Raw genomic sequence first — 25,898 nt, 5'->3', positions numbered from 1 at the left:
CCATTGCAGGTGATTCTCTGACTATGATTAGATAGATAAGCATGGAACCTGGTGAGAGCAGTCCCACCCAGCTGGACGACAGTGCAGAGGTGTTGGAGGAGGATGGTGTGGTCAACCGTGTCAAAGGCTGCAGACAGTTCGAGAAGGACGAGGAGGGAAAGTTTACATTTGTCACAGTCACATAGGATGTCATTTGTGACTTTGATAAGAGCTGTTTCAGTTCGGTGACAGGGGCAGAAACCTGATTGGAGGATTCAAACATGGTGTTCTGGGAAAGATGGCCATGGATTTGGGAGGTGACAACACGTTCAAGGACTTTGGAGAGGAAAGGAAGTTTAGAGATGGGGCGTTAGTTTGCAAGGACAGAGTGCGTCAATAAAGTGGCTTTTGTAAAAACAGTTTTGTTTCTGAGCAGATGTGAGGAGCTGAGAATCGAACCAGTGGAGGTGGAGGAGAGACTGTGGCTGCTGTTTCTCCTCCAGCCCTGCAGGGGTTGGTGTTAGTCTCTTCCAGTTCCCATGCCCACTCCCGCTGCTGGGGGAATTTTCACACCCCCAGCGATTCCTGTTTTCATTCAGTTGATGGAGGTCTAGGGATAAATATTCCATTCATGCACTGGAAACACTGGGACCTGCTTCTGTGCTGCTCTCAGTTCTTTTGCTTATTCATTACTTGAATAACCGGATATCTTACTGCACTCATGATCTGCTCTCTGAACTTGTGTTTGTGCAGCAACTTAAAGTCAGCAGCATCCATCTGAACTGTTGAAATATATATGATTAAAGGCTCTGTTTGATGACCACATAACCACTAGGTGGTTCAGTACTTGCGCATGTGCAAATGCAGCCTCATTCACTGAAACGTCGCTATCTATGACATTTTTGGCAGCTGCCAGTAGTAAAGATGGCCCTGCTCAATATAACACAAAAACAAAAGAAACCCAATGCCCACAGTTGCTGTGATTTCCACCTCCATCTCACCCCTAACAGTATCCCGATTCCTCCTGCCATCACGCTTCTCTTCGCCGCTGCCTCCCGCGCTTGTTTGCGTGCTCCCAGCTCCCTGATTCACCTCACCCTTCCAACTGTGGGCTACTTGCTGCCGGCCTCGCTGCTCCCTCCTGCTTCAGTTCCCCGATCCCTCCCACTTCCGCTCCCTCCCGCTACCGCTCCCTGGCTCCGGTCCGTTCGCTGTTTCCCTCCCCTCCCTATCTTGTCAACCTCTGACTCCCATGCAGGGAAGAGATGCGGAGATCACGGGAGTGAGCGTAGACCAGAAGCGGGAGGGAACAGAGAGCAGTGGCCAAGGGGGGAGAAGTGGTGAGGCCGGGAGTGAGCGGCTGACGGGGTTGGGGAAGGGGTGAAGCGGGCAGCGAGTGTCCGAGGGGGGAGAAGTGGTGAGGACGGGAGTGAGCGGCTGACGGGGATGGGGAGGGGGTGAAGCGGGCAGCGAGTGTCCGAGGGGGGAGAAGTGGTGAGGACGGGAGTGAGCGGCTGACGGGGTTGGGGAAGGGGTGAAGCGGGCAGCGAGTGTCCGAGGGGGGAGAAGTGACGAGGCCGGGAGTGAGCGTCAAGCAGACGTTGCACGAAGCAAAGACGTTATCACGCGTATGTGCAAATAAGTCTTGTGAAGCTGGGTGCTGACGTAGACTGCACATGCACGGCATCGTACTGACAGCAAGAGTCAGTTCTGCACATGTGCAAAGTTGGGAGCTCTCTGGGCTGCGTTGTCAGGAGTCACTTTGTTAATTGAATAATTGATGTAACTGGATATTTCACCGCGATCTTGACCTGCTCTCTGAACTTGGACTGAGTCACCATGTAAATAAATGTGTTTGTGCAGCAACTTAAATTCTGCAGCATAAATGCGACTTCTTCAAATATATAAGAAGAATCATCATCGAAGTGATATCCGATGTTGAAGTCATTTAAAACGTAGACCAACCACAGAAGTATGAAGTTGCCGGATATGGTGAAGAGTAAAATCACAGACTTCCTTCGACTCTCCATCTCTGGGTCACTGCGATTCTCTCCCTTGCTCTGACCCCTCAGTCCCTTACGGACTCGACTGGCCACTAAAATGTGTCTGACTGTCAGAGCGTTGAACAACAGAATTAAAGCGAATGGGAGCAATGGGGTTAAAACCGGATCAAACATGTCAAATCCCACCCATCCAGGCTCTCTAAAATAGCTTGACTTTATATCACAGAACCACGGTACATTGTCAATTATCTCTCCAGGTTCGTATATAAAGTAGAAGGGGATGTTTTTTGAACAGAGCAGAATGCAGGTTGTTGCTAGAACCACAGCCGCAGTTTTCTCGGTGCAATATTTTGTTTTCAGCTTCTGGCAACAAATGGCCACAAATCGATCAAAGGTGAAAGTGACAGTGAACCAGACAGAACAGTCTGTGGCTGCACGGAGCAGGACACTGTTAACACTGCACACAGGGGTGATGTCCAAGAAACACACTGGGAAATAAAGAGAATTGATCTGATTCAATATGACCTCAGTGATAATGACCAATAGATCCGCCGTTGCCATGGCCACCAGGTAGCGAGTGGTGCAGGTGGAGAGGCCGCACTTTCCCCGGGACAGGATCACAATCGCCAGTAAATTAACTGTAAGAGAGAGAAGGGAAAAGAGACTGGAAATTACTGATCAAACATTCTCTGTGTCTGACCCAGACAGTAAGGGCAAGATTTTAGCACCAAAAACAGGGGAGTTGGAGACGAGTCAAAGGTTCAATTTAAAAATCTCAACCCTGACCCCAACTAACTGACCTCTGACCCCCCCACTTCCAGGTTTAACAGAGTCGGGAAAGGGGATGGACAGACAACCGCTCCCAGGAGGCAGGTTGGTAATTTAAATATTTGAATGAGGCTGGAAGTCTCTGATTTAATCTGTTTTACAGGTTTAACTCTGTCCGGCCGGGTTTCCCCATTGTACCCCACACCACATACAAAGACACCCAGGATTGACGATAGGAGCAGTCCCCCATCCAGGATCCGATCACTTACTCAGGATCATTCCGCACAATGCTGGGACCCCACCCCACCTTCCCCATGATGGGACCCTCACCAACGCCCAGAATCAGACTGCACCCCATAGATCAGACCTTACCGTCCCCAGGATTGGAGTTACCCCACCGACCGTTGGATAGAACGCCACCCTATGGGCTCGGAACCCCTCTCCCAGGATCAGACCACCTGTGTTTGGACGCCCCGAAAAATCAGGTCCCCCATCATGTCTTGGATCATGCACTCCCCCCGCCCGCTACCCCGAACTGGACAGGGATAGGAGACCCCTCCCCGGGGATGAAGATCAAACACTCCCCCTCCCCCTCCCATCCCTCTCCTCCTCCCAAGACTCGGACTACACTGCAGGATAGGAGTTCCCTCCCCGGGAATCGACAGACCAGTGATTGGAGATGTTACCACTCACTCCCCCTCTGGAGATGGTGACTGGACACCCACCAATATCAGGCATCTCCCCCAAAACACCAGGGTCAGCATTTGGACCACCCTGGTCCTGAGGCCTGCTCCAGAGTCCGCCCTGCCCGACTGGAAGCCAAGCCTGTCAATCAGGCTGACTTCAGGGCGGGGAACCTGTCAAGGATCAAAGAGGCAGTCTGTGGAGTTAAAACTCTGAAACTCTGCTCCCCACCTATGTCACTCACCCCTGTTAATATCCAGGAATAAACATTGGAGTAAAAAGAAAATACTGAAACTGCTGTAAATCTGATCAAAATAGGAGAATGTTGAAAACACTCAGCAGGTCAGGCAGCATCTGTGGAGAGAGAAACAGAGTTAATGTTTCAGGCTGATAGGCTTTCATCAGAACTGGAAGATATTAGAGATTAACAGTTTTAAATCAATCATGTAGTCAGTGAAAAATGGGTTATAGGGGGAGGAAAGAAAAAAGGGAAGGTCTGTGATAGGGTGGAGAGCAGGAGTGATTCAATGATAAAAGAGATGATGGTGCAAGGTGAATGGGACAATTAAAGAAACAGAGGATGGGTCCAGAGGAGGTGTAAATGGTTACAGCAGAATAACAGAGGGAGAGGGGAGCATGGAAAATCAGGCCAAGAGGAGAAGGCTCCAGTGGCCAGGAAAAGTGATGGAGAATGGTGGGTAGACCCCAGGGGTGTGGACCAGCCTGCCAGCTGTGATCCAATTGGTGATCCCCACCCCAAACACCAGCCCACACTCCCTCCACTCCCAGTGACTCTGGTGTAACCATCCTCCATTACCAGCACAGGCCGTCCCAGAAAGTGGGAGCGACAGTTATAATCTGAAGTTTTTAATCTCAGTATTGTGTACAATGCCTAATTAAAAAATCCTGGTGCTGTTCCTCATTGAACTTCAGTGGAAGAGTGTAGGAGGTCGAGGATAGAGTGGTCAGAATGAGAGTGGGATGTAGAATTAAAATGACAAGTGACCAGAAGCTCAGGGTCACACTTACAGACTGAACGGAGGAGTTCAGCAAAGCAATCACTCAATCTGTGTTTGCTCCTCTCCCAATGTCCAGGAGATTCCATCGTGAGCAGCGAATACTGTTAATAAATTGAAAGAAGTCCAAGTAAATCACTGTTTCACCTGGAAGGAGTGTTTGGGGCCTTGGACAGTGGGAAGGGAGGAGGTAAAAGGGCAGGTGTTACATCTCCTGTGCTTACACAGGAAGGTGCCTGGGGAAGAGGAGCTGATGTTGTGGGTGATTGAGGAGTGGATCAGGGTGTCACAATGAGTTGGGAGGAAGGGAGGGGAGCAGAATATATGTTTGGTGTTGGACTTAGCTGGATGTGGTAGAAATGTTGGAGGATGATGTGTTAAATGTGGAGGCTGGTGGCGTGGAAGGTGAGGACAAGATCCCATCCACTGTGAGTTTAAGGAGAGTTCGGATTTACTGGATGTTGGAGCAGAGAGGGGCAGACTGACATGGACAGAAATGTAAATGGAATTCTGCAGCACAGCTCCGAGCTCAGAAGGAAGGAAGTCTCGCGTGTTATGGAACAGGGAGGGCCAGAATGACCCAGTGGATGAGGCTTCAGAGCCTGAAGAAGGGAGTGAGATCACTGAGGGGAGGAACTAAACTGTCAAATAGTGGAGAAAATATTCAATTAAACACTGAGGGACATTTAAGGTAGAAAGTGAGGAAATACTTGATGAAGTAATCAGAGAAAGATAGCAAACTCTCTGGTTCTGATGGATTGCATCCACATAGACTAAAAAAGAAAGGTAGAGATAGCAGAGGCACGATTATCTGTTCATTAATAATCATCAGAACATAGAACAAGTCTAAAAAACTAGAGACTGATTAGCATAATGTCAGTGATAGAAAAGATAATGGAAACCTTATTCAAGGATGTAACAGAAATGCATCCAAAAACATATTATATAATGAAGAGTAGTCAGCATATATTCTAAAAGGAAGGTAATACTTGACCAACCTTATTGAATACTTTGAATAATATCAGAAAGAGTGGATAAGACTAATACAGATGATGTAATATACATTGATTTTCTGAAGGTCTTCGATAAGGGACCACACAGCAGATTCATGACTAATCTCAGAGCCAGTGGAGTTCGGGGATAAGCAGCAGAATGGACAGTGAGCTGGCTACAGAAACAGAGAACAGGGAGTAGGGGTGAAAGGCATTTCCTCAGATTGGTGGAAGGTGGGAAGTGGTGTTCCACAAGGATCAGCGCTGGGAACTTTGTCATTCACCATTTACATAAATAATATGGACTCGGGAAGCAGAAGCACAATGTCAAAATTTGCAGACAAATTAGAGTTGAGAGTACAGTTAATACAAAGGAATAATGAAACAAATAACCTGAAGACATGATTAAGAATAATTAATAAACTTGCACAATGGACATTTAAATAGAAAATGAATTTCTGTCAAGTTAATTGTGAGGTGCTGAATTTTGATCAGAAGAATAAGGTTCCCTTATATTCCTTGGAAAATAAGCATCAGAATGGGGTCGAGGGGAAAAGCGTTTCAGGGGACAGATTCACAAATCATTTAAAGTAGCAACACAGGTTAACAGGGCCATAAAAATACAAACAAAGCACTGGAGTTCATTTCTAGAGGAATGGAATTGAAAAAGCAAGGAGCTGATATTAAACTAATATCAAACCTTGGTTATACAACACTTAGCGTACTATAATAAAAGCAAAATACAGCGGATGCTGGACATCTGAAATAAAAACAAGAAATGCTGGAAATACTCAGCAGTTCTGGCAGCATCTGTGGAGAGAGAAGCAGAGTTAACCTTTTAGGTCAGTGACCCTTCTTCAGAACTGGCAAGTATTAGAAATGTAAAAGGTTATAAACAAGTAAAGCGGGGGTGGGGCAAGAGATAACAAAGGAGGAGGTGTAGATAGGACAAGGTCACAGAATAGCTGACCACAAGGTCATGGAGCAAAGGCAAACAATAAGTTAATGGCGTGTTGAAAGACAAAGCATGAGACAGATAGGGTGTGAATGGACTAAAAATCGAACAGCCGCATGTACAACATGGAAAAAAAACAGTGGGGAAGCAAACTGAACAAACTAAGATAAAATAAAATAAAATAAACACAAAAAAATATGGAAAAAAAGGAAAAAGAAAATAAATAACTAATAATAAAAGTAAAATGGGGGGCCTGTCATGCTCTGATATTATTGAACTCAATGTTCAATCCAGCAGGCTGTAGTGTGCCGAATCGGTAAATGAGATGCTGTTCCTCGAGCTTGCGTTGATGTTCACTGGAACACTGCAGCAGTCCCAGGATAGAGATGTGAGCATGAGAGCAAGGGGGAGTGTTGAAATGGCAAGCAACTGGAAACTCAGAGCCCTGCTTGCGGACTGAGCGGAGATGTTCCGCAAAGCGGTCACCCAGTCTGCATTTGGTCTCCCCAACATAGAGGAGACCACATTGTGAGCAGTGCATACAGTATACGATATTGAAAGATGTACAAGGAAATCGCTGCTTCACCTGAAAGGAGTGTTTGGGGCCTGGGATAGTGAGGAGAGAGGAGGTGAATGGGCAGGTATTACACCTCCTGCGATTGTAGGGGACGGTGCCATGGGAAGGTGACGAGGTGGTGGGGGTAATGGAGGAGTGGACCAGGGTGTCGTGGAGGGAACGATCCCTTAGGAATGCTGACAGGGGAAAGGAGGGGAAGATGCGTTTGGTAGTGGCATCACGCTGGAGGTGGCGGAAACGGTGGAGGATGATCCTTTGGATGTGGAGGCTGATGGGGTGGAATGTGAGGACAAGGGGAACCCTGTCGTGGTTCTGGGAGGGAGGGGAAGGGGTGAAGGTAGAGGTGCGGGAAATGATCCGGACACGGACGAAGGCCCTGTCAACCACACTGGGGGGGAATCCGCGGTTGAGAAAAAAGGAAGACGTATCAGAAGTGCTGTCATGGAAGGTAGCATCATCAGAGCAGATGCGTCGGAGACAGAGAAACTGGGAGAATGGAATGGAGTCCTTAAAGGAGGTAGGGTGTGAAGAAGTGTAGTCGAGGTAGCAGTGGGAGTCGGTGGGCTTATAATGGATATTAGTAGACAACCTATCCCCAGAGATGGAGATAGAGAAGTCGAGGAAGGGAAGGGAAGTGTCGGAGATGGACCATGTAAAGGTGAGAGAAGGGTGCAAATTGGAAGCTTCCGGTTGCTTACCATTTCAACACTCCCCCCTGCTCTCATTCTCACATCTCTGTCCTGGGATTACTGCAGTGTTCCAGTGAACATCAACACAAGCTCAAGGAACAGCATCTCATTTACCGATTCGGCACACTACAGCCTGCCGGACTGAACATTGAGTTCAATAAATTCAGAGCATGACGGGCCCCCATTTTGTTTTTATTTTTAGTTACTTTTTCTTGTTTCTTTTTTTATATTTGTTTGTGTTTATTTTATTTTATTTTATTTTATCTTAATTTGTTCAGTTTTCCTCCCCACTGTTTTTTTTCATGTTTGTACTTGTGGCTGTTTCAGTCCATTCACACCCTATCTGTACTAATGCTTTGTCTTTCAAGACACCATTAACATATTGTTTGCCTTTGCTCCATGACCTTCTGGTCAGCTATTCTGTGATCTTGTCCTATCTACACCTTCTCCTTTGTTATCTCTTGCCCCACCCCCACTTTACTTGTTTATAACCTTTTACATTTCTAATAGACCGCAATTGTTGACAACGCGATCGGTAGGTGGCGCTGTTTTGGCACATGCGCAGATACAGCATGTGCCACGAAAACGTCACAGCCTGCGACTGTAGCAGCTGCCAGGACTAAAGATGGCGCTGCTCAAAAAATCACAGAGATGAAACCTAACAAACACGTGGCAGAATACAATGGCCGGAGTGAGAGAGTGGAGCGGGCCGGGGAGATCAGCGCGGGGGCCGGGGAGATCAGCGCGGGGGCCGGGGAGATCAGCGCGGGGGCCGGGGAGAGCAGCGCGGGGGCCGGGGAGATCAGCGCGGGGGCCGGGGAGAGCAGCGCGGGGGCCGGGGAGATCAGCGCGGGGCCGGGGAGATCAGCGTGGGGGACCGGGGAGAGCAGCGGTAACGGTGCCGGGGAGGGGTGGGGCGGAGAAAGAGGGAAGGGTAAGGGGGGGAGAAAGAGGGAGAGGGAGAGAAAGAGGGAGGGGAGGAGGAGAGAAAGAGGGAGGGGAGGGGGAGAGAAAGAGGGAGGGAAGGGGGGAGAGAAAGAGGGAGGGGAGGGGGGGAGAGAAAGAGGGAGGGGAGGGGGGGAGAAAGAGGGAGAGGTAAGGAAGGGGGAGGGGGAAAAAGAGGGAGAGGGAGGGGTAAGGAAGGGGGGAGGGGGAGAGCTGGGGGGAGAGGGAGGAAGGGGAGAGAGTGGGGAGGGGGAGAGCTGGGGGGAGAGGGAGGAAGGGGAGAGAGTCGGGGGGGGAGCAGCGGAACGGAAGAGGAGTGCCTTTTTCTGTGCATGCGCCATAAGCACAACAGCAAAAGACTTACTGGCCAGTCCCTGGACCCGGTGACACCAAGGTCTTCGCACGCTCGCTCCCCGTGGCTCTCTACGGCCTCTCGCTTCCGGTCCTCTCCATTCAGCCGTTCCCTCCAGCTGCGGATGCCCAATCCAGTTGCTTTCTCCCCTACCCAGTTGCTTTCTCTACTTCTCCTCAGTACTTCAGGCATTGCAACTGTTTGGTCCCTGCATTTTGCACGCTCCCTCTCCCCACCCCTCCCTGCACTCCCCACCCCTCCCCCTCTTCACCCACCCCTCCCTCTACCCCCCCACCATAGTTGAATATCTGAAGTGCAGTTGCAAAGTCGGGGAAATAGCATGCAAAACAAAACCTCAACAATTCTGGGTTTAATTATTGAAAAGTTTTATTAAGTTCATTAAGTATCCAAGGAACTGCTGTGCATGGATACATGAGTGTTGTGTCCAGCATTCCCGTTAGACAGACAGGCCGAGTCTCTGCTATGCACAGCTAAAGAGATTGTTCCTGGAGAGCCTTGTGGTGAATGAACGCTTGGCTCTCTATTCCACTACTGTATTGTCCATGTGAAGAAGGCAAAGTCACAAGAGTCTGAGCTCAGTCTATTCTTGGTGAAAGTTCCCCAAGCGCATCCCAATGTGCATTCCCAATTCATCCATAAATGCAATGTTCTTTTCCACATCGTGATGAGCTCCGCAGCATGATCTAGTTGCCTTCGTTGCTTGAATGCTGACCTTAAGTCTCAAGGATTGTTTTCTCGACGGCATGTTTTACATGAAAAGAAATAAAGCAAATCAGAGTCAGAGCTTGTCTCCCTCCATCCACTGAAATTACTGTTGTGCACACCTTTTTAAGTTCTGCAGTGAAGGCACCAATTGATAACGTCGCCAATGAAGCACTTATTACCCACCTCAGATGAAGGAATCATCACATCCTTGCGTCATCTCCTGCACTGCCTCCTTTGCTTGAATGCCGTCCTTAAGTGTCAAGGATTATTTTCTCAAGGGCACGTTTTACATGAAAGAAAATAAGGAAAGAACATCAGTGTCAGAGCTTCCCTCCCTCCAATGAAATTACTGTTGAGCATGCTTTGTGTTCTGCGGTAAAGGCATGTACTGATAACACCGCCAATGAATCACTTAGTACCCACCTCAGCTGTAGGAGTCAGGATGATGTAATTGCCCCTATCTCGTGATGGTTCAATGCTGCTCTCAGGGAAAACATGAATGATGTGAGGGTGCTGGAAAAGAAGCACATTTCTTTTGGGCTCTGAACATAAAGCTGGCCATTTAGCCCAGCAGTTCCCTGCCAGTGGTTATGTTACTCGTGCGTCTTTCCATCCATTCCCATTTAATCCTGCCTACTACTATCACCAGTTGTGTTCACAGCAAGAGCATTCACATTCGTGCTACCACTGGACACGGCATGCTTGTTTCTTTTAGTGCTCAGTCTCTTCTTGCTGAATGTTCCCCAAGTGCTTGACCCCTTTGGATGCCCTCTCTGCTTGACAGGCAGCAACTGGCAATTGCGGAGTCTCACAAGGCTCTGCATGGTTGTTTCAACGTCGGATGGGGAGACAGGTGGCTGTGTGTCCATGAGCACTGCCCTGATGGGTGTAGGAGCAGGTAACTGTGTGCCCATGTGCACTGCCCTGATGGGTGTAGGAGCAGGTAACTGTGTGTCCATGTGCACTGCCCTGATGGGTGTAGGAGCAGGTGACTGTGTAACTGAGCACTGCCCTGATGGGTGTAGGAGCAGGTAACTGTGTGTCCATGAGCACTGCCCTGATAGGTGTAGGAGCAGGTAACTGTGTGTCCATGGGCACTGCCCTGATGGGTGTAGGAGCAGGTGACTGTGTGCCCATGAGCACTGCCCTGATGGGTGTAGGAGCAGGTAACTGTGTGTCCATGTGCACTGCCCTGATGGGTGTAGGAGCAGGTAACTGTGTGCCCATGAGCACTGCCCTGATGGGTGTAGGAGCAGGTAACTGTGTGCCCATGAGCACTGCCCTGATGGGTTTGGAGCAGGTAACTGTGTGTCCATGTGCACTGCCCTGATGGGTATAGGAGCAGGTGACTGTGTAACTGAGCAGCAAGGAGAGGGTACCGCAGGTAGGGGAAGTGGAGATTTGAACAGGCAGGCATATGTATGGTCCATCAGATCATTAGGCCAGGGGGTGAGACGCTCAGGATCCAGGGTTTGTGACACGTGACTGATGTCCAGCGCGCGGCCACCTCCATCCGAAGGTGCTTCCGGGCAATTGTTGGGCATAGTAAATGGCTCCATCTCATCAGCCAGTCCTTGCTGCCAGCGGAGAGTCTGTTGCCGCAGCCAGTCCAGTCTCCTCATGAATGCTGCCGTTCCACTCTGCAGAACGGCCTGTTGTAGCTGGTACAATTGATCTGAAAGCAAGCGGTATTTTTCATTGTGGCTGAGGGGCCTTGGCTGTTCCTCTGTAATCACAATGGCAGCAGCCATGCCTGTCGTCGTTGGTGTCTGAGATGCACGCCAGCGACAATTGGGGGCGAGCCTGTCCAAAGGCAGACCCAGATGCCTCTGCACAACAACAGCATGTTTGCAGGGCAACAAAGTCTGAATGGAGAAGATGCAGCTGCAGGTAGCCTGGCCATCATGTATCTGCAGTGTGTACTGTTTGGCGCCAGAAATCACAGTCACTGTGCCTTCATCCTGCTACATGCGGTGGCCCAGCCAATGGAAATGTTTTCAGAGCAACTCACAACAGGGGCTGGAGAACATGCGGTGCCCCAGACAATGGAAATGTTTTCAGAGCAACTCACAACAGGGACTGGAGAACATGCAGTGCCCCAGACAATGGAAATGTTTTCAGAGCAACTCACAACAGGGACTGGAGAACATGCAGTGCCCCAGACAATGGAAATGTTTTCAGAGCAACTCACAACAGGGACTGGAGAACATGCGGTGGCCCAGACAATGGAAATGTTTTCAGAGCAACTCACAACAGGGACTGGAGAACATGCAGTGCCCCAGACAATGGAAATGTTTTCAGAGCAACTCACAACAGGGACTGGAGAACATGCGGTGGCCCAGACAATGGAAATGTTTTCAGAGCAACTTACAACAGGGGCTGGAGAACATGTGGTGTCCCAGACAATGGAAATGTTTTCAGAGCAACTCACAACAGGGGCTGGAGAACATGCGGTGGCCCAGACAACGGAAATGTTTTCAGAGCAACTCACAACAGGGGCTGGAGAACATGCGGTGGCCCAGACAACGGAAATGTTTTCAGAGCAACTTACAACAGGGACTGGAGAACATGCGGTGGCCCAGACAATGGAAATGTTTTCAGAGCAACTCACAACAGGGACTGGAGAACATGCGGTGGCCCAGACAACGGAAATGTTTTCAGAGCAACTTACAACAGGGACTGGAGAACATGCGGTGGCCCAGACAATGGAAATATTTTCAGAGCAACTTACAACAGGGACTGGAGAACATGCAGTGCCCCAGAAAATGGAAATGTTTTCAGAGCAACTCACAACAGGGACTGGAGAACATGCGGTGGCCCAGACAATGGAAATGTTTTCAGAGCAACTTACAACAGGGGCTGGAGAACATGCGGTGTCCCAGACAATGGAAATGTTTTCAGAGCAACTCACAACAGGGGCTGGAGAACATGCGGTGGCCCAGACAACGGAAATGTTTTCAGAGCAACTTACAACAGGGACTGGAGAACATGCGGTGGCCCAGACAATGGAAATGTTTTCAGAGCAACTTACAACAGGGACTGGAGAACATGTGGTGGCCCAGACAATAGAAATGTTTTCAGAGCAACTTACAAAGGCAGAGCAGCTTACCTTGGAACAATCTCCTGTGTCAAATAAAAATGAAGCAAGTCTCCAAAAGGAATAAATAATTCAGATAAAATGCGAGAAAATGCCCGACGAAACCTCTCCTCCTTCCACTTTCAAAAAGTCGCGCCGAAGCTTTGACGCTTGCGCAGAGGCCAACCTGGCGCATTGCCCGAGGAAGACGAAATAACGCGATGACGTCATCTGCGCATGCGCACAACGGTCCTGGCAGCTCGGACCGCAGCGCATGCGCAGAGATGAGGAGACTGTGTGTGCATGCGCGAACCTCGCGTCTGCGCATGCGCAACGCGGTCCTGGTAAGCCGGACCGCAGCGCATGCGCAGGGGGCATGAGGCCGTCTGCGCATGTGCGCACCGCGGCGCATCCTGATGACGTATCCGATGAAGTAGCGTTGTCATGAATTACTTTGATTTCCAAATGGAAATCTGCTCCTGTACCTCACAAGTCTTATTAACCACACTCCGTGCATTCACATACAAGCACATTAACTCTGATTCAGATTTTATTACTTTCTTCCTTACTCTGACCCCACCTAATAATGGCACAGTGGTTAGCACCACAGCCTCATAGCTCCAGTGACCTGGGTTCGGTTCTGGGTACTGCTTGTGTGGAATTTGCAAGTTCTCCCTGTGACCGTGTGGGTTTCTGCCGGGTGCTCCGGTTTCCTCCCACAGCCAAAGACTTGCAGGCTGATAGGTAAATTGGCCATTGTAAGTTGCCCCTAATGTCGGTAGGTGGTAGGAGAATGGTGGGGATGTGGTATGGGATTAATGTAGGATTAGTATAAATGGGTGGTTAATGGTCGGCACAGACTCGGTGGGCCGAAGGGCCTGCTTCAGTGCTGTATCTCTCTATGTCTCTATTCCTTACTCTCATGCTATCTATCTCCCCCAGTATTCTGTGCACGTTGGAATTCTTCTCTAATACTTACTCTTGGTTCCCAGATCCCTGACAAGTTACCAGTTTTTCTTTCCTCCAATCTGAGCTCCCTCTCAGGTTCCCATACCCATGACAATTTAGTTTAAACTCTCCCCAAAAGCGCTTGCAAATCTCCCTGCAAGGATATTTGTCCCAGTCCTGCTAAGATGCAACTCGACTATCTTGTACAAGTCCCACCTACCCCAGAACTGGTCCCAATGTCTCAGAAATCTGATGCCCTCCCTCCTACACCATTTCTCCAGCCATGTGTTCAATCACTGAATTCTCCTATTGCTATGCTCACTTGCATGTGGGACTGGGAGTAATCCGGAGATTACTGCTTTTGAGGTCCTGCTTTGCAATCTCCTTCCTTGTTCCCTAAAATCTGCTTTCAGGAACTCATCCCCCTTCTTACCTATGTCATTGGCACCAATGTGGACCACAACTTCTGGGTTTTCACCCTCCCCAGAAGAAAATCCTGCAGCCATTCCATGACATCCTTGACCCCGGCACCAGGGAGGCAACACACTATCCTGGAATCACGTTTACTGCCGCAGAAATGCCTGTCTGTTCCTTAACTAACGAATCCCCTATCACTACTGCTCTTCCACTCTTCTTCATCCCCTCCTGTGCAGTTGAGCCACCTGTGGTGCCACAAACTTGGCTCTGACTGCAGTCCTCTGAGGAACCATCACCCTCACCAATATCCAAAATGGAGAACCGATTAGCGAGTGAGATCATATGAGGGGACTCCTGCACTACCTGCCTGGTTCTCTTAGACTGTCTGGCGGTCACCCATTCCCTATCTGCCTGCATGCTCCCAACCTGTGGTATGACCACCTCCCGAAACCTATTCTATACCTCGGCTAATAAAGGAATGGATTCCATATGCCTTCTTAACCACTTTATTGGCCTGTCCTGCTACCTTCAGAGATCTGTGGACATTCACTCCATGGTCCCTCACTTCCTCTGCACATCTCAGTGTTTTCCCATTAATCTTGCATTCCTTTGCCTTGTGTGACCTCCCCAAATGCATCACTTCCCACTTCTCCAGGTGGAGTTCCATTTGCCACTTTTCTGCCCATCTCCTACTTGCTGCATTTCCCTGGATTCCATGGGATTTTGTTTTATTTTTTTAACCAGTCTGGCATGTGGGATCTTGTCAAAAGCCTTGCTAAAATCCCTGTGGACCACATCAACTGCACTACCCTCATTTATCTTCCTTGTTACTTCTTCAAAAAATTTGATCAAGTTGGTCAGACAAGATCTTCCCTTAACAAATCTATGCTGACTATCCTTGATTAATCTGTGCCTTTCTATGTGAATATTTATCTTGTCTCTCAGAATTGATTCCAATAATTTGCCCACTGCTGAGATTAGACTGACTGGCCTGTAATTATTCAGTCGATCCCTCGCTCCCTTTTTAAAGAGGTACAATGTTTGCAGTCCTCCAGTCCTCTGGGACCACACCTGTATCCAGTGAGGACTGGAAAATGATGGTCAGACTTTCTGCTATTTCCTCTCTTGCTTCTTTTAACAACCTGGGGTACATTTCATCCGACCCTGGTGATTTATCAACTTTCAAGGATGCTAATCTCATTAATACTTCCTCTCTCCCTATGTTGATCACATCCAATACTTCACACTCTTCTTCCTTAAGTACAATATCTGCATCATCCCCTTCTTTTGTGAAGACAGACACAAAGTATTCATTAAGAACAATACTCACATCTTCCACCCCCACACATCGGTTACCTTTTTAGTCTTTAATGGGCCTGACTCTTTCCTTAGTTATCCTCCTACTCTTAATGTATTGATAAAATGTTTTTAGTTCACCTTGATCTTTCATGCCCTCTCTTTACTTTACTAATTTTCTGTTTGATTTCACTCCTCCACTTTCTATACTCCTCTCGGCTTTCTGTAGTATTCCTGTGTAACAGACATGAGGGACTGAATGACCTCCTCCTGTTCCTGCCTAACAGGCTCAAGGGGCTGAATGGCCTCCTCCTGTTCCTGTGCAACTGGCTCAAGGGGCTGAATGGCCTCCTCCCATTTCTGTGTCACAGGCTCAAGGGGCTGAATGGCCTCCTCCTGTTCTTGTGTTTACTCTGATTGATCAGACATGGTTTGGGGCAGTGAATCTCTCTCTCTGGTTAACCCTGTCCTTGTCCTGTGTCTCCTCCCCACTCTCCCCTCCCCAGGAACAGCTGAAGACTCTTGCCAGTGAGATGGTGAAGGACTCCCCAGAGTTTCACTGCCTGCAGTCCCAGTTCTCTGTGCTTTACAATGAGAGCCTGCAACTCAAGGCCAAGATGGACGATGGCCACAATCTGCTCTTCACCACCTGAACCACAGTCGAGTGAAGGACATCACTGAAACAACATGTGATCTAGAGATGGGACTGATGGTGTTTGAAAGAACAACCTCATTGCTGGGAGAATACAGCTTCAAATTTTCATTAGTTAATTAATGTGATCAGAATTGTCCAGTCTTTGAAGTTTTCCAATTCAATCTCAGAAATAAATATATTCGATCACAACACAGACTGAACTCAATGTTGTAATCTGTTTGTTCAATTTTGAAAAAAAAGTTTGAACAATGTGGCAACCTCAATATCTCCGGGGAGATCCCACAGGGTATAAATTACAGGCTCTGGCGACGTGTCACCTCAGAGTTTAATACAAAGAGATTGTCAGCAGCACGAAGAGACACATCACTTCACACAGAAAATGCATCTACCAATTGACAGCATCTTGAAAATATGTTACCCAATCCTGGCTGTTATTGGTGTTCCTGGTAAGTGACTATAACCATTGAAGTTGTGTAAATCTGTGTGTGAGCTGGTCTCTGGTTTTACTCTGTGACTGATAATGTTAAATGCTGATCTAGTGATCACTGTTATACAGACACCCGATCAGTGATATCATTTCCTGATGTCAAATATCCTGAATTATCTCTGCAGTTTTATTCCATTGTCTCAGCTGATAATAAACCTGTTTGTAACTGACAGGCTCTGTGAATTATCAAATTATTGCATTTAGTGCAATATCGTGTAATGCTGAATTAGACCTCAGTGAAGGCATCTCTCTGAGTGAAGGTATTAGTGGGAGCATCAGTCAGTGTAAAATCAAACTGAGTGTGTGTCACTAACCGTGTGGAACACCTGATCCCAGTGACCATATATTACTGGGAGTATCTGTCACTGTGGAATTGTACTGAGTACAATTGTACAATCCAGTTCTATTTTGAAATCATTGTTTCAGATATCTGATCTCTCCATTCCATGAAGCTGCCTCTGTGTTTTAACAATGTAATTGATTGCAAAGTGGTTTTTTGCTGATGTTTGGTAATAAGTGGAGAAAGTGAAATGTATTGATATTGCTCTGTGTCCAATTAAACTGCTCCAACAGAAACAGATGTTAACTACTTACTGACAGTTAAACAGCAGGACAGCACTGTTACAGCATTCTAATCCTCTGCATAATGACATTTCTTACTCTGAATATAGTTACTGTAAATACTTTAGTTATTTTAGTGATGATGAATCCCCTTCCCCCAACATGGTCCTGAGAATCTGTGGGTCATGAGTGGTGAATTTTATTATCTGTCTATTACACAGGATGAATATTGGGCTGTGTTTATTGAATCGTCCACTTCTGTAACTGATTATGGTTTGACAGATCAGTTCTTATCTCTGGTTCAGAGTCTCAACACATGTAACCTGTACCAATCTCTGCCCTTAGCTCAGTGAGGTGTGTCCCTGTGAGGAGAGACACCGATAACTGAGAAACAGACATATCATGTTTTCATAATACAGAGATTAGGCCGAGGGCAGTAAATAATAACATTAGTAAACTGAAATAAATAGTACACTTCTCTCAGTTCTGGTATTATTCTGCTGAAAATAATTGCACCTTCTCCAGTGCATCAATATCCTTTTTGTAATATGGAGACCAGAAATGTACACTGTATGCTCAGTGCTGTATAACCAAGGTTCGATATTAGTTTAATGTCAGCTCTTCACTTTTCAATTCCATTCTTCTAGAAATGAACTCCAGTGCTTTGTTTGTATTTTTATGGCCAATGTATTTTTATGGCCAATGATTTGTGAATCTGTCCCCGGAACCCCTTTTCCTCTTGACCCCATTCAGATGCTTATTTTTCAAAGAATATTAGGGAACCTTATTCTTCCAACCAAAATTCAGCACCTCACTCTCAGGTAGGCGGAAATCAATTTTTCATTTCAATATCCGTTGTGCAAGTTTATTCATTTTTATTATTGTGACAGAAAACACACCTGCCAAATGGAAATATATTAATTTGGTCATATGGAATATTATTTGAGCGTTCACTGGACTTTGAAATAACCTATTTAAAAAGACCAGAACAGTGGCTGAAAACATTGCTGCACATTTGCATGCTAAGGGACAGTTGCCCACAGAGACAATGTGACTACTCCCGGATTCAATTAGCCAGATAGGTTTTGTCAATATTGATTATCAAGAGACATTGAGAGTCACTGAATGTGTAAGAGCCAGCATTCCACACGCCACCACCCCCCCCTGCCCCCTACTGAGAATATCTGGTAAGCTTTGAGGAATCCACAAAGCTCGCAGGCAAGGCTTTTTCAAACAAGGAACTAGTCACATGACTAACCTGCTTGCCAACCTGGTGACTGACTAAATTGTGCTCACAGTAAAGTTTTGAGGCAGAATGCAACTGACTTTCAAGAAGAAAGCACCTTTCTCTCTGTCTGTCTCCTTCTCACGCAAAGTTCCATGGACCTACGGAAGTAATTTAAGCCTCAAGACAGAAGACTTGCAGCTTTCTGGTACCAGCGAAACAAGTTTGAAAGTGTGCACTGGCCCCCAACGAGAACTTCAAGGCTTAACTTCAATCAAAGCCTTTGCATCCAACGCAAAACCAGTAATTGATTTCCATCTACTACTTCAAATTTTCCCCTTTTAAATTCTTTCTTCTCTTCCCTATCTATTTGTGTGTGTGTTTATCACGTAAGCATGCTAGTGTGGTTGTGTTGCATATTTTTAGTAGTTATAACTGAGTTCCAGTTTTAAGGTGAATAAACTTACACCTTTCTTGTTTACACCTCAGAAAACCTATCTGATTGATTCCATTTCCCTTACAACTAGAGAGCAGTGAGCAAGGACTCACTGAGGGGAAGCTCAAAAAACACTGTTTTAAAAGTTAAAGCCTGTTACGGCCAAACTAAAAAAAGGCCGAGAGGGGAGCCCTGGACCCCTTTCTCACCTGGCCGTAGCAATTATTCTCAGATATGTTGTTGCATTCTTCCTCTGTATTAACTCTCCTCTCAATTGGATCAGTCTGCACTCCTTCCCCACCTGCCAAAAGCACAATAAGGTTCCACTTGTCCTCATCTTCCACTCCACTAGCCTCCATATTTAACACATTATCCTCCAACATTTCTGCCACATCCAGCTAACTCCAACAGCAAACATAAATTCTGCTCCCCTCCCTTCCCCCAACTCATTGTGACACCCTGATCCACTCCTCAATCACCACCACCATCAGCTCCTCTTCCCCAGGCACCTTCCTGTGCAAACACAATCGATGTAACACCTGCCCTTTTACCTCCTCCCTTCCCACTGTCCAAGGCCCCAAACACTCCTTCCAGGTGAAACAGTGATTTACTTGGACTTCTTTCAATTTATTAACAGTATTCGCTGCTCACGATGGAATCTCCTGGACATTGGGACAGGAGCAAACACAGATTGATTGATTGCTTTGCTGAACTCCTCCATTCAGTCTGCAAGTGTGACCCTGAGCTTCTGGTCACTTGTCATTTTAATTCTACATCCCACTCCCACTCTGACCTCTCCATCTCCAACTTCCTACAATCTTCCACTGAAGTTCAATGATGAGAAGCACCGGATTTTTCGATTAGCCATTTTATTGCATCTCACACTCAACATTGAGATTAAAAACTTGAGATTATAACAGTCGCTCCCACTTTCTGGGACGGCCTGGGCTGGTAATGGGGGATGGCTACACCAGAGTAACTGGGAGTGGAGGGGGTGTGTGCTGGTGTTTGGGGTGGGGATCCCCTATTGGTACACAGCTGGCAGGCTGGTCCACACCCCTGGGGTCTACCCACCATTCTCCATTACTTTGCCAGGACACTGGAGCCTTCTCCTCTTTCCCAGATTTTCCATGCTCCCCTGTCCCTCTGTTATTCTGCTGTAACCATTTACACCTCCTCTGGACCCATCCTCTGTTTCTTTAATTGTCCCATTCACCTTGCACCATCATCTCTTTTATCATTGAATCACTCCTGCCCTCCACCCGATCACAGACCTTCCCTCTTGTTCTTTCCTTCCGCTATACCCCACTTTTCACTGACTACATGATTGCTTTAAAACTGTTAATCTCTAATATCTTCCAGTTCTGATGAAAGCCTATCAGCCTGAAACATTAACTCTGTTTCTCTCTCCACAGATGCTGCCTGACCTGCTGAGTGTTTTCAACATTCTCCTATTTTTATCAGATTTACAGCAGTTTCAGTTTTTTGTTTTTACTCCAATGTTTATTCCTGGATATTAGGGATGAGTGACATAGGTGGGGAGCGAAGTTTCAGAGTTTTAACTCCACAGACTGCCTCTTTTATCCTTGACAGGTTCCCCGCCCTGAAGTCAGTCTGATTGACAGGCTTGGCTTCCATTTGGGCAGGGCGGACTCTGGAGCAGGCCTCAGGACCAGGGCGGTCCAAATGCTGACCCCGGTGTATTGAGGGAGATGCCTGACATTGGGGGGTGTCCAATCACCATCTCCAGAGGGGGAGAGAGTGGTGACATCTCCGATCACTGGTCTGTCAATCTCCAACCCCAGGGAGGGGTCTCCTAACCTGCAGTGTGGTATGAGTCTGGGGAGGAGGAGCGGGAGGGGAGGGTGAGTGTCTGGTCCCCAACCCCGGAGAGGGGTCTCCTATCCTGCAGCGTGGCCGGAGTCTGGGGAGGAGGAGCAGGAGGGGAGACGGTGAGTGAGTGTCAGATCCCCAACCCCGGGGAGCGGTCTCCTACCCTGCATCGACAGGCAATGGTTGAGATGGTGGTCCCACGGGTCATGGATCTGGTCAGGGGAAAATGATTCCCGTTCCTCCGGCCTGGGTATTCTGCTGCGGGGAGGTAACTTCACCATCTCCCAGGTTAAGGAGGTGGTGGACAGTCGCCTCCTCATAGCAGATGCAATGAACAACAATGCTCCGCTCCGGTTGATCAGCGTGTATACCCCTGGTAGGGAGGCACATTCCCCTAATGAAAACCTCTTATAGAGCTGCGAGTTGTAAAGAATATTGTAGAGAAAGTGCTTGATCAGATTCCTGTGTTCTGGGCCTTCTCTTTACTTACCTATCGTGTTTGTCATGTTATAGCGAGCGACTGATCATCTTCCAGCAGCGCCCACTGCTGCTGGCGACGTCCAGGCCGGTCATCCTAGGCGATGACTTCAACTCCATCATTGATGCAGCTGGACGATCCGGCAGTGACAACAGCAAACTGGACGCTATGTCCAGATTCCTAATAGAAACAGTAAAAGATGCCAAACTGCACAACGTCTTCAGCAAACCAGCAGACGGAGCACAGCGTCGATACACCTGGTCAAGATTGGACGGGACTGCCCATTCCAGGATTGACTTCCTGTTTGTGTCCCGTGCAGTCACGGTCAGATCCACCGATGTCAAGCTGGTGTTTTTCTCCGACCATTGCCTCTTACTGGCCGACTGTCACTTACAAGATGACCAGCGGGTTGGCAGGGAGACATGGAAGCTCAATGCTACAGAGAACGTTGAGGAACTCAAAAGGGATTACAAACGTTGGAGAACCGTGAAACCCCTCTTTGAGTCTCCAGTTCACTGGTGGGAGGCGATCAAGGAGAACATCAAGAGGTTCTTTATCTTCAAAGGTGTTCAGAGGGCGAGAGATAGACAGAGAGAAATGTCCCGACTCCAGAAAAGAATGCAAAATCTGCTCCGGCTGCAGTCGATGGGGGTCGAGGTCAAGGAGGACCTCCAAGAGGTGAAGAGCTAGCAGGCCTCGCTCTTTGCCACGGAGGCCTCCAAGATCATCTTCCATTCCAGAGTCCGCTCCATTGAACAGGATGAGACGTGCTCGCGTTACTTCTTCCAAAAGGTACACAGAGAGAGCTCTGTGATCAGCAGCCTGAAGGAAGAGAATGGCTCGGTTGTGTCTTCGCAGTCCAACATACTAAGGATCAGCAAATCCTTTTATGCTGGGCTGTGTGGTGCGAAGCCCACAGACAGCAGAGTCTCCCAGTCCTTCCTGTCATCTATCACAGAGGTCTTAGATGACAGCATGAGGGAGAGACTGGACAAGCCGTTAACCCTGGGCGAGCTGACAAAGCCGTCAAGTGCTTCGAACCGAGTAAAACACCCGGAAGCGATGGATTACGGTTGAGTTGTATTCGGCCCTGTGGGACTGGGTCAGCCCGGACTTGCTGGAAGTATCCGAGAATATGCTCCTGGCCGGCAGCATGTCAGAATCCATGAGGAAAGGAACCATCACCATCATCTGCAAGCGGAAGGGGGAGAGGGCAGAAATCAGAAATTGGCATCTCACTGCTTAATGTTGACCACAAGATTCTGTCCAAAGTCATCGCCAGTCGAGTCAAGTCTGCTTTGGAGTTGGTGATTCACCCTGACCAGATCTGCACAGTACCCAGCAGTAAGATCTCTAACAGTCTCGTGCTACTCAGGAATATGATCGTCTGTGTAGGGGTCAGGAGGGTGGACACCTGCCTCATCAGCCTGGACTAGGAGAAGGCTTTTGACAGGATATCACACACCTACATGATGGACGTGCTTTCTAAAATGGGGTTTGAGGAGGGAATCTGCAATTGGATCAAACTGCTCTGCACAAACATCAGTAGCGCAGTCTCAATCAATGGGTGGGAATCAGAAAGTTTCCCGATCAAATCTGTAGTCAAACAGGGCTGTCCTCGCTCCCCTGTCCTGTTGTTTGCTGTATTGAACACTTTGCTGAGTCTATTAGGAAGGATGGGAGCATAACGGGGGTGACAATCCCAGGCAGCGGAGGCACTCAGGTTAAAACCTCCCGATCCATGGATGACATCACTGTTTTCTGCTTGGATACACTGCCCATTTGCAGATGAGCATCTGCAACCAGTTCGAACTGGCCTCGGGAGCCAAAGTTAACCACGGCAAGAGCGAAGCCATGTTCTTTGGGAAGTGGGCTGACCGATCCTTTGTCCCCTTCACCGTCAGGTCAGACTACCTGAAGGTGCTGGGGATACTCCATAAGCTGAGCATGTGGGAGCAGCGATCGCTCTCCATTGTGGGTAAGAACCTGGTCATCAGGTGCGAGGTGCTCACGTTGTTGCTGTATGTGATGCAGGTCTGCCCCATACCTCACTCCTGCTCTGTGGCGGTCACCCGAGTCATTTTCCGCTTCATCTGGGGATCCAAAATGGACCGGGTCCGGAGGGACATGATGTTCAAACCTCTGGATAACGGCCAGAAAAATGTACCCAACGTGGCCCTCATCCTGATGATCAGCTTTGTGTGTGGCTGCATCAGGCTGTGTGTGGACCTCCAGTATGCAAACTCCAAGTGTCACTACGTGCTGAGGTTCTCTCTGTCCCCGGTGTTGCGAAGGATGGGCCTGGTCACATTGCCGTGGAACGCTCCATGCAGTTGAACCGTGCCGTACCACCTATCCTTCGTGGAGCAGTTTCTGCGGGAAAACTCCTTTGACCACCAATCCATCAGGCAGTGGTCTGCACGGAATGTCCTCAAGGCCCTCCGGGAAAAGGAGATGGTGGATCTGGTCGGATGGTTCCCTGAGCAGACCGCCAAAGTCATTTGGCGGAATGCCTCATCACCAGAACTTTCAAACAAGCAGCATGATGTAGCTTGGCTGGTGGTGAGAAGAGTCCTCCCCGTCAGATCCATCCTGCACGCATGGAGTCTCACACCCTCTGCACAATGCCCTCGAGGTGGCTGTGGTGGGGAAGAGACGGTTGTCCACCTCCTTCTGGAATGTGTCTTTGCAAAGCAGGTGTGGAAAGAGATGCAGTGGTTTTTGTCAAGGTTCATCCCAAGCAGCTCTGTAACACAGGAATCTGTGCTCTACGGGCTGTTCCCAGGGACGCACACCGAGATAAACATCAACTGCTGCTGGAGGACTATCAATTCGGTGAAAGACGCCCTTTGGTCTGCCCAAACCTTGCTGGTCTTCCAGCGCAAAGAGTTGTCCATGACCGAATGTTGCGGACTGGTATATTCCAAGGTCCAGGACTACGTGCTGAGGGATGCACTAAAGCTTGGGGCAGCCGCTGCAAAGGTTCAATGGGGAAAGACCACTGTGTAAGGACCCCCCCACCAAGCTGAACTGAGGGGCTGGTTCCATGGAAAACCCCTTGGGCTGTATCCAGGAAATATTTGTTTGCTGCAAAAGGGACATGGCAGGTAAAATGAAATGAAAGGGTTGTGAGGCAACTCACTCCTGTATTGAAGGAAACTGATCTCCTTTGCACTCTTTGTATTGTTGACTTGGTGCTGTTTTGGACTGTTTGGTAATGTATTTTTTACAGTTTTTTATGAATAAAGTATATTTTGTAAATGAAATAAAAACCCTGCAGTGTGGTCCGAGTCTGTGGAGGAGGAGCAGGAGGGGAGGGGAGGGGGAGTGTCTGGTCCTCAACCCCAGGGAGGGGTCTCCTATCCTGGTGATCGGTCCCAGTCCGGTTCGGGGCACGAGGTTGGGGAGAGTGTCTGATCCAAGACAGAATGGAGGAACCTGATTTTTCGGGGATTCCAAACCCAGAAGAGGGTCAGTTCCTGGAAAAGGGGGTCCCAGTCTGTAGGGAGGGTCCCATTCAGGGAGGAGAGTCCAATCCCATTTGGAAGAGTATGAATCTTGTGGTGACGATGTCCGATCCGGGGTGGGGGCGGAGATGGTGAGATGCAGCTCTGGGGGATGATCCCAAAGGAGCAGTCCAATCCTGGAGTGGGAGAGGGGGGGACTGTTCCAATCACCAATCCGGGGCATGGGGTGTAACGGGGAAATCCAGCCGGACAGCGTTAAACCTGTAAAACAGATTAAATCAGAGACGTCCAGCCTCATTCAAATATTTAAATTACCAACCCGCCTCCTGGGAGCGGTTGTCTGTTCATCCCCGTCCCCAACTCCATTAAACCTGGAAGTGGGCAGGTCAGAAGTCGTTGGGGTCAGGGGTTGAGATTTTTAAACTTTAACCTCTGGCCCGCCCCCTCACCCCCAGCTTTTGGTGTTGAAATCCTGCCCTTACTGTCTGGGTCAGACACGGAGAATGTTTGATCAGTAATTTCCTGTCTCTTTTCCCTTCTCTCTCTTTCAGTTAATTTACTGGCGATTGTGATCCTGTCCCGGGGAAAGTGCGGCCTCTCCACCTGCACCACTCGCTACCTGGTGGCCATGGCAACGGCAGATCTACTGGTCATTATCACTCGGGTCATACTGTACAGGATCAATTATTATTTCCTGGTATCTTTCCTGTACATCACCCCTGTGTGTAGAGTTCACGCTGTCCTGTTCCGTGCAGCCACAAACTGTTCTGTCTGGTTCACCATCACTTTCACCTTTGATCGATTTGTGGCCATTTGTTGCCAGAAGCTGAAAACAAAATATTGCACCGAGAAAACTGCGGCTGTGGTTCTCGCAACAACATGTATTCTGCTTTGTTTAAAAAACATTCCCTTCTACTTTACTCATGAACCTGGATTGATAATCGACATTGTACCGTGGTTCTGTTATCCAAAGCCAAGCTATTATACTGAGCCTGGATGGGTGGCATTTGCCAGGTTTGATACAGTTTTAATTCCATTGCTCCCATTTGCCTTAATCCTGTTGCTCAACGTTCTGACAGTCAGACATATTTTAGTGGCCAGTCGAGTCCGTAAGGGACTGAGGGGTCAGAGCAAGGGAGAGAATCGCAGTGACCCAGAGATGGAGAGCAGAAAGAAGTCTATGATTTTACTCTTCACCATATCCGGCAACTTCATACTTCTGTGGTTGGTAAATGTTTTATATTACTTAAACATCGGATATCACTTTGACTACAATTCTTTTTATATATTTGGAGAAGTTGGATTTATACTGCTGAATTTAAGTTGCTGCACA

General features: G+C 48.2%; 1 protein-coding gene across 1 annotated transcript; it reads right to left on the bottom strand.

The window, feature by feature from the left end:
• Positions 1-1,736: 1,736 nt before the first annotated feature.
• LOC137345780 (probable G-protein coupled receptor 139) lies at positions 1,737-19,170 on the bottom strand. The gene is made up of 2 exons (XM_068009034.1): positions 18,997-19,170; positions 1,737-2,615 (listed from the first exon to the last, which is right to left on the bottom strand). The coding sequence occupies exons 1-2, from the start codon at positions 19,168-19,170 to the stop codon at positions 1,737-1,739; spliced, it is 1,053 nt and encodes a 350-aa protein (XP_067865135.1).
• Positions 19,171-25,898: the final 6,728 nt, after the last annotated feature.

The sequence above is a fragment of the Heterodontus francisci genome, chromosome 29 (genome assembly GCF_036365525.1).
Source record: "Heterodontus francisci isolate sHetFra1 chromosome 29, sHetFra1.hap1, whole genome shotgun sequence".
NCBI classification, from domain to species: Eukaryota; Metazoa; Chordata; class Chondrichthyes; order Heterodontiformes; family Heterodontidae; genus Heterodontus; species Heterodontus francisci.
This window is presented reverse-complemented; position numbering and strand designations above follow the sequence as displayed.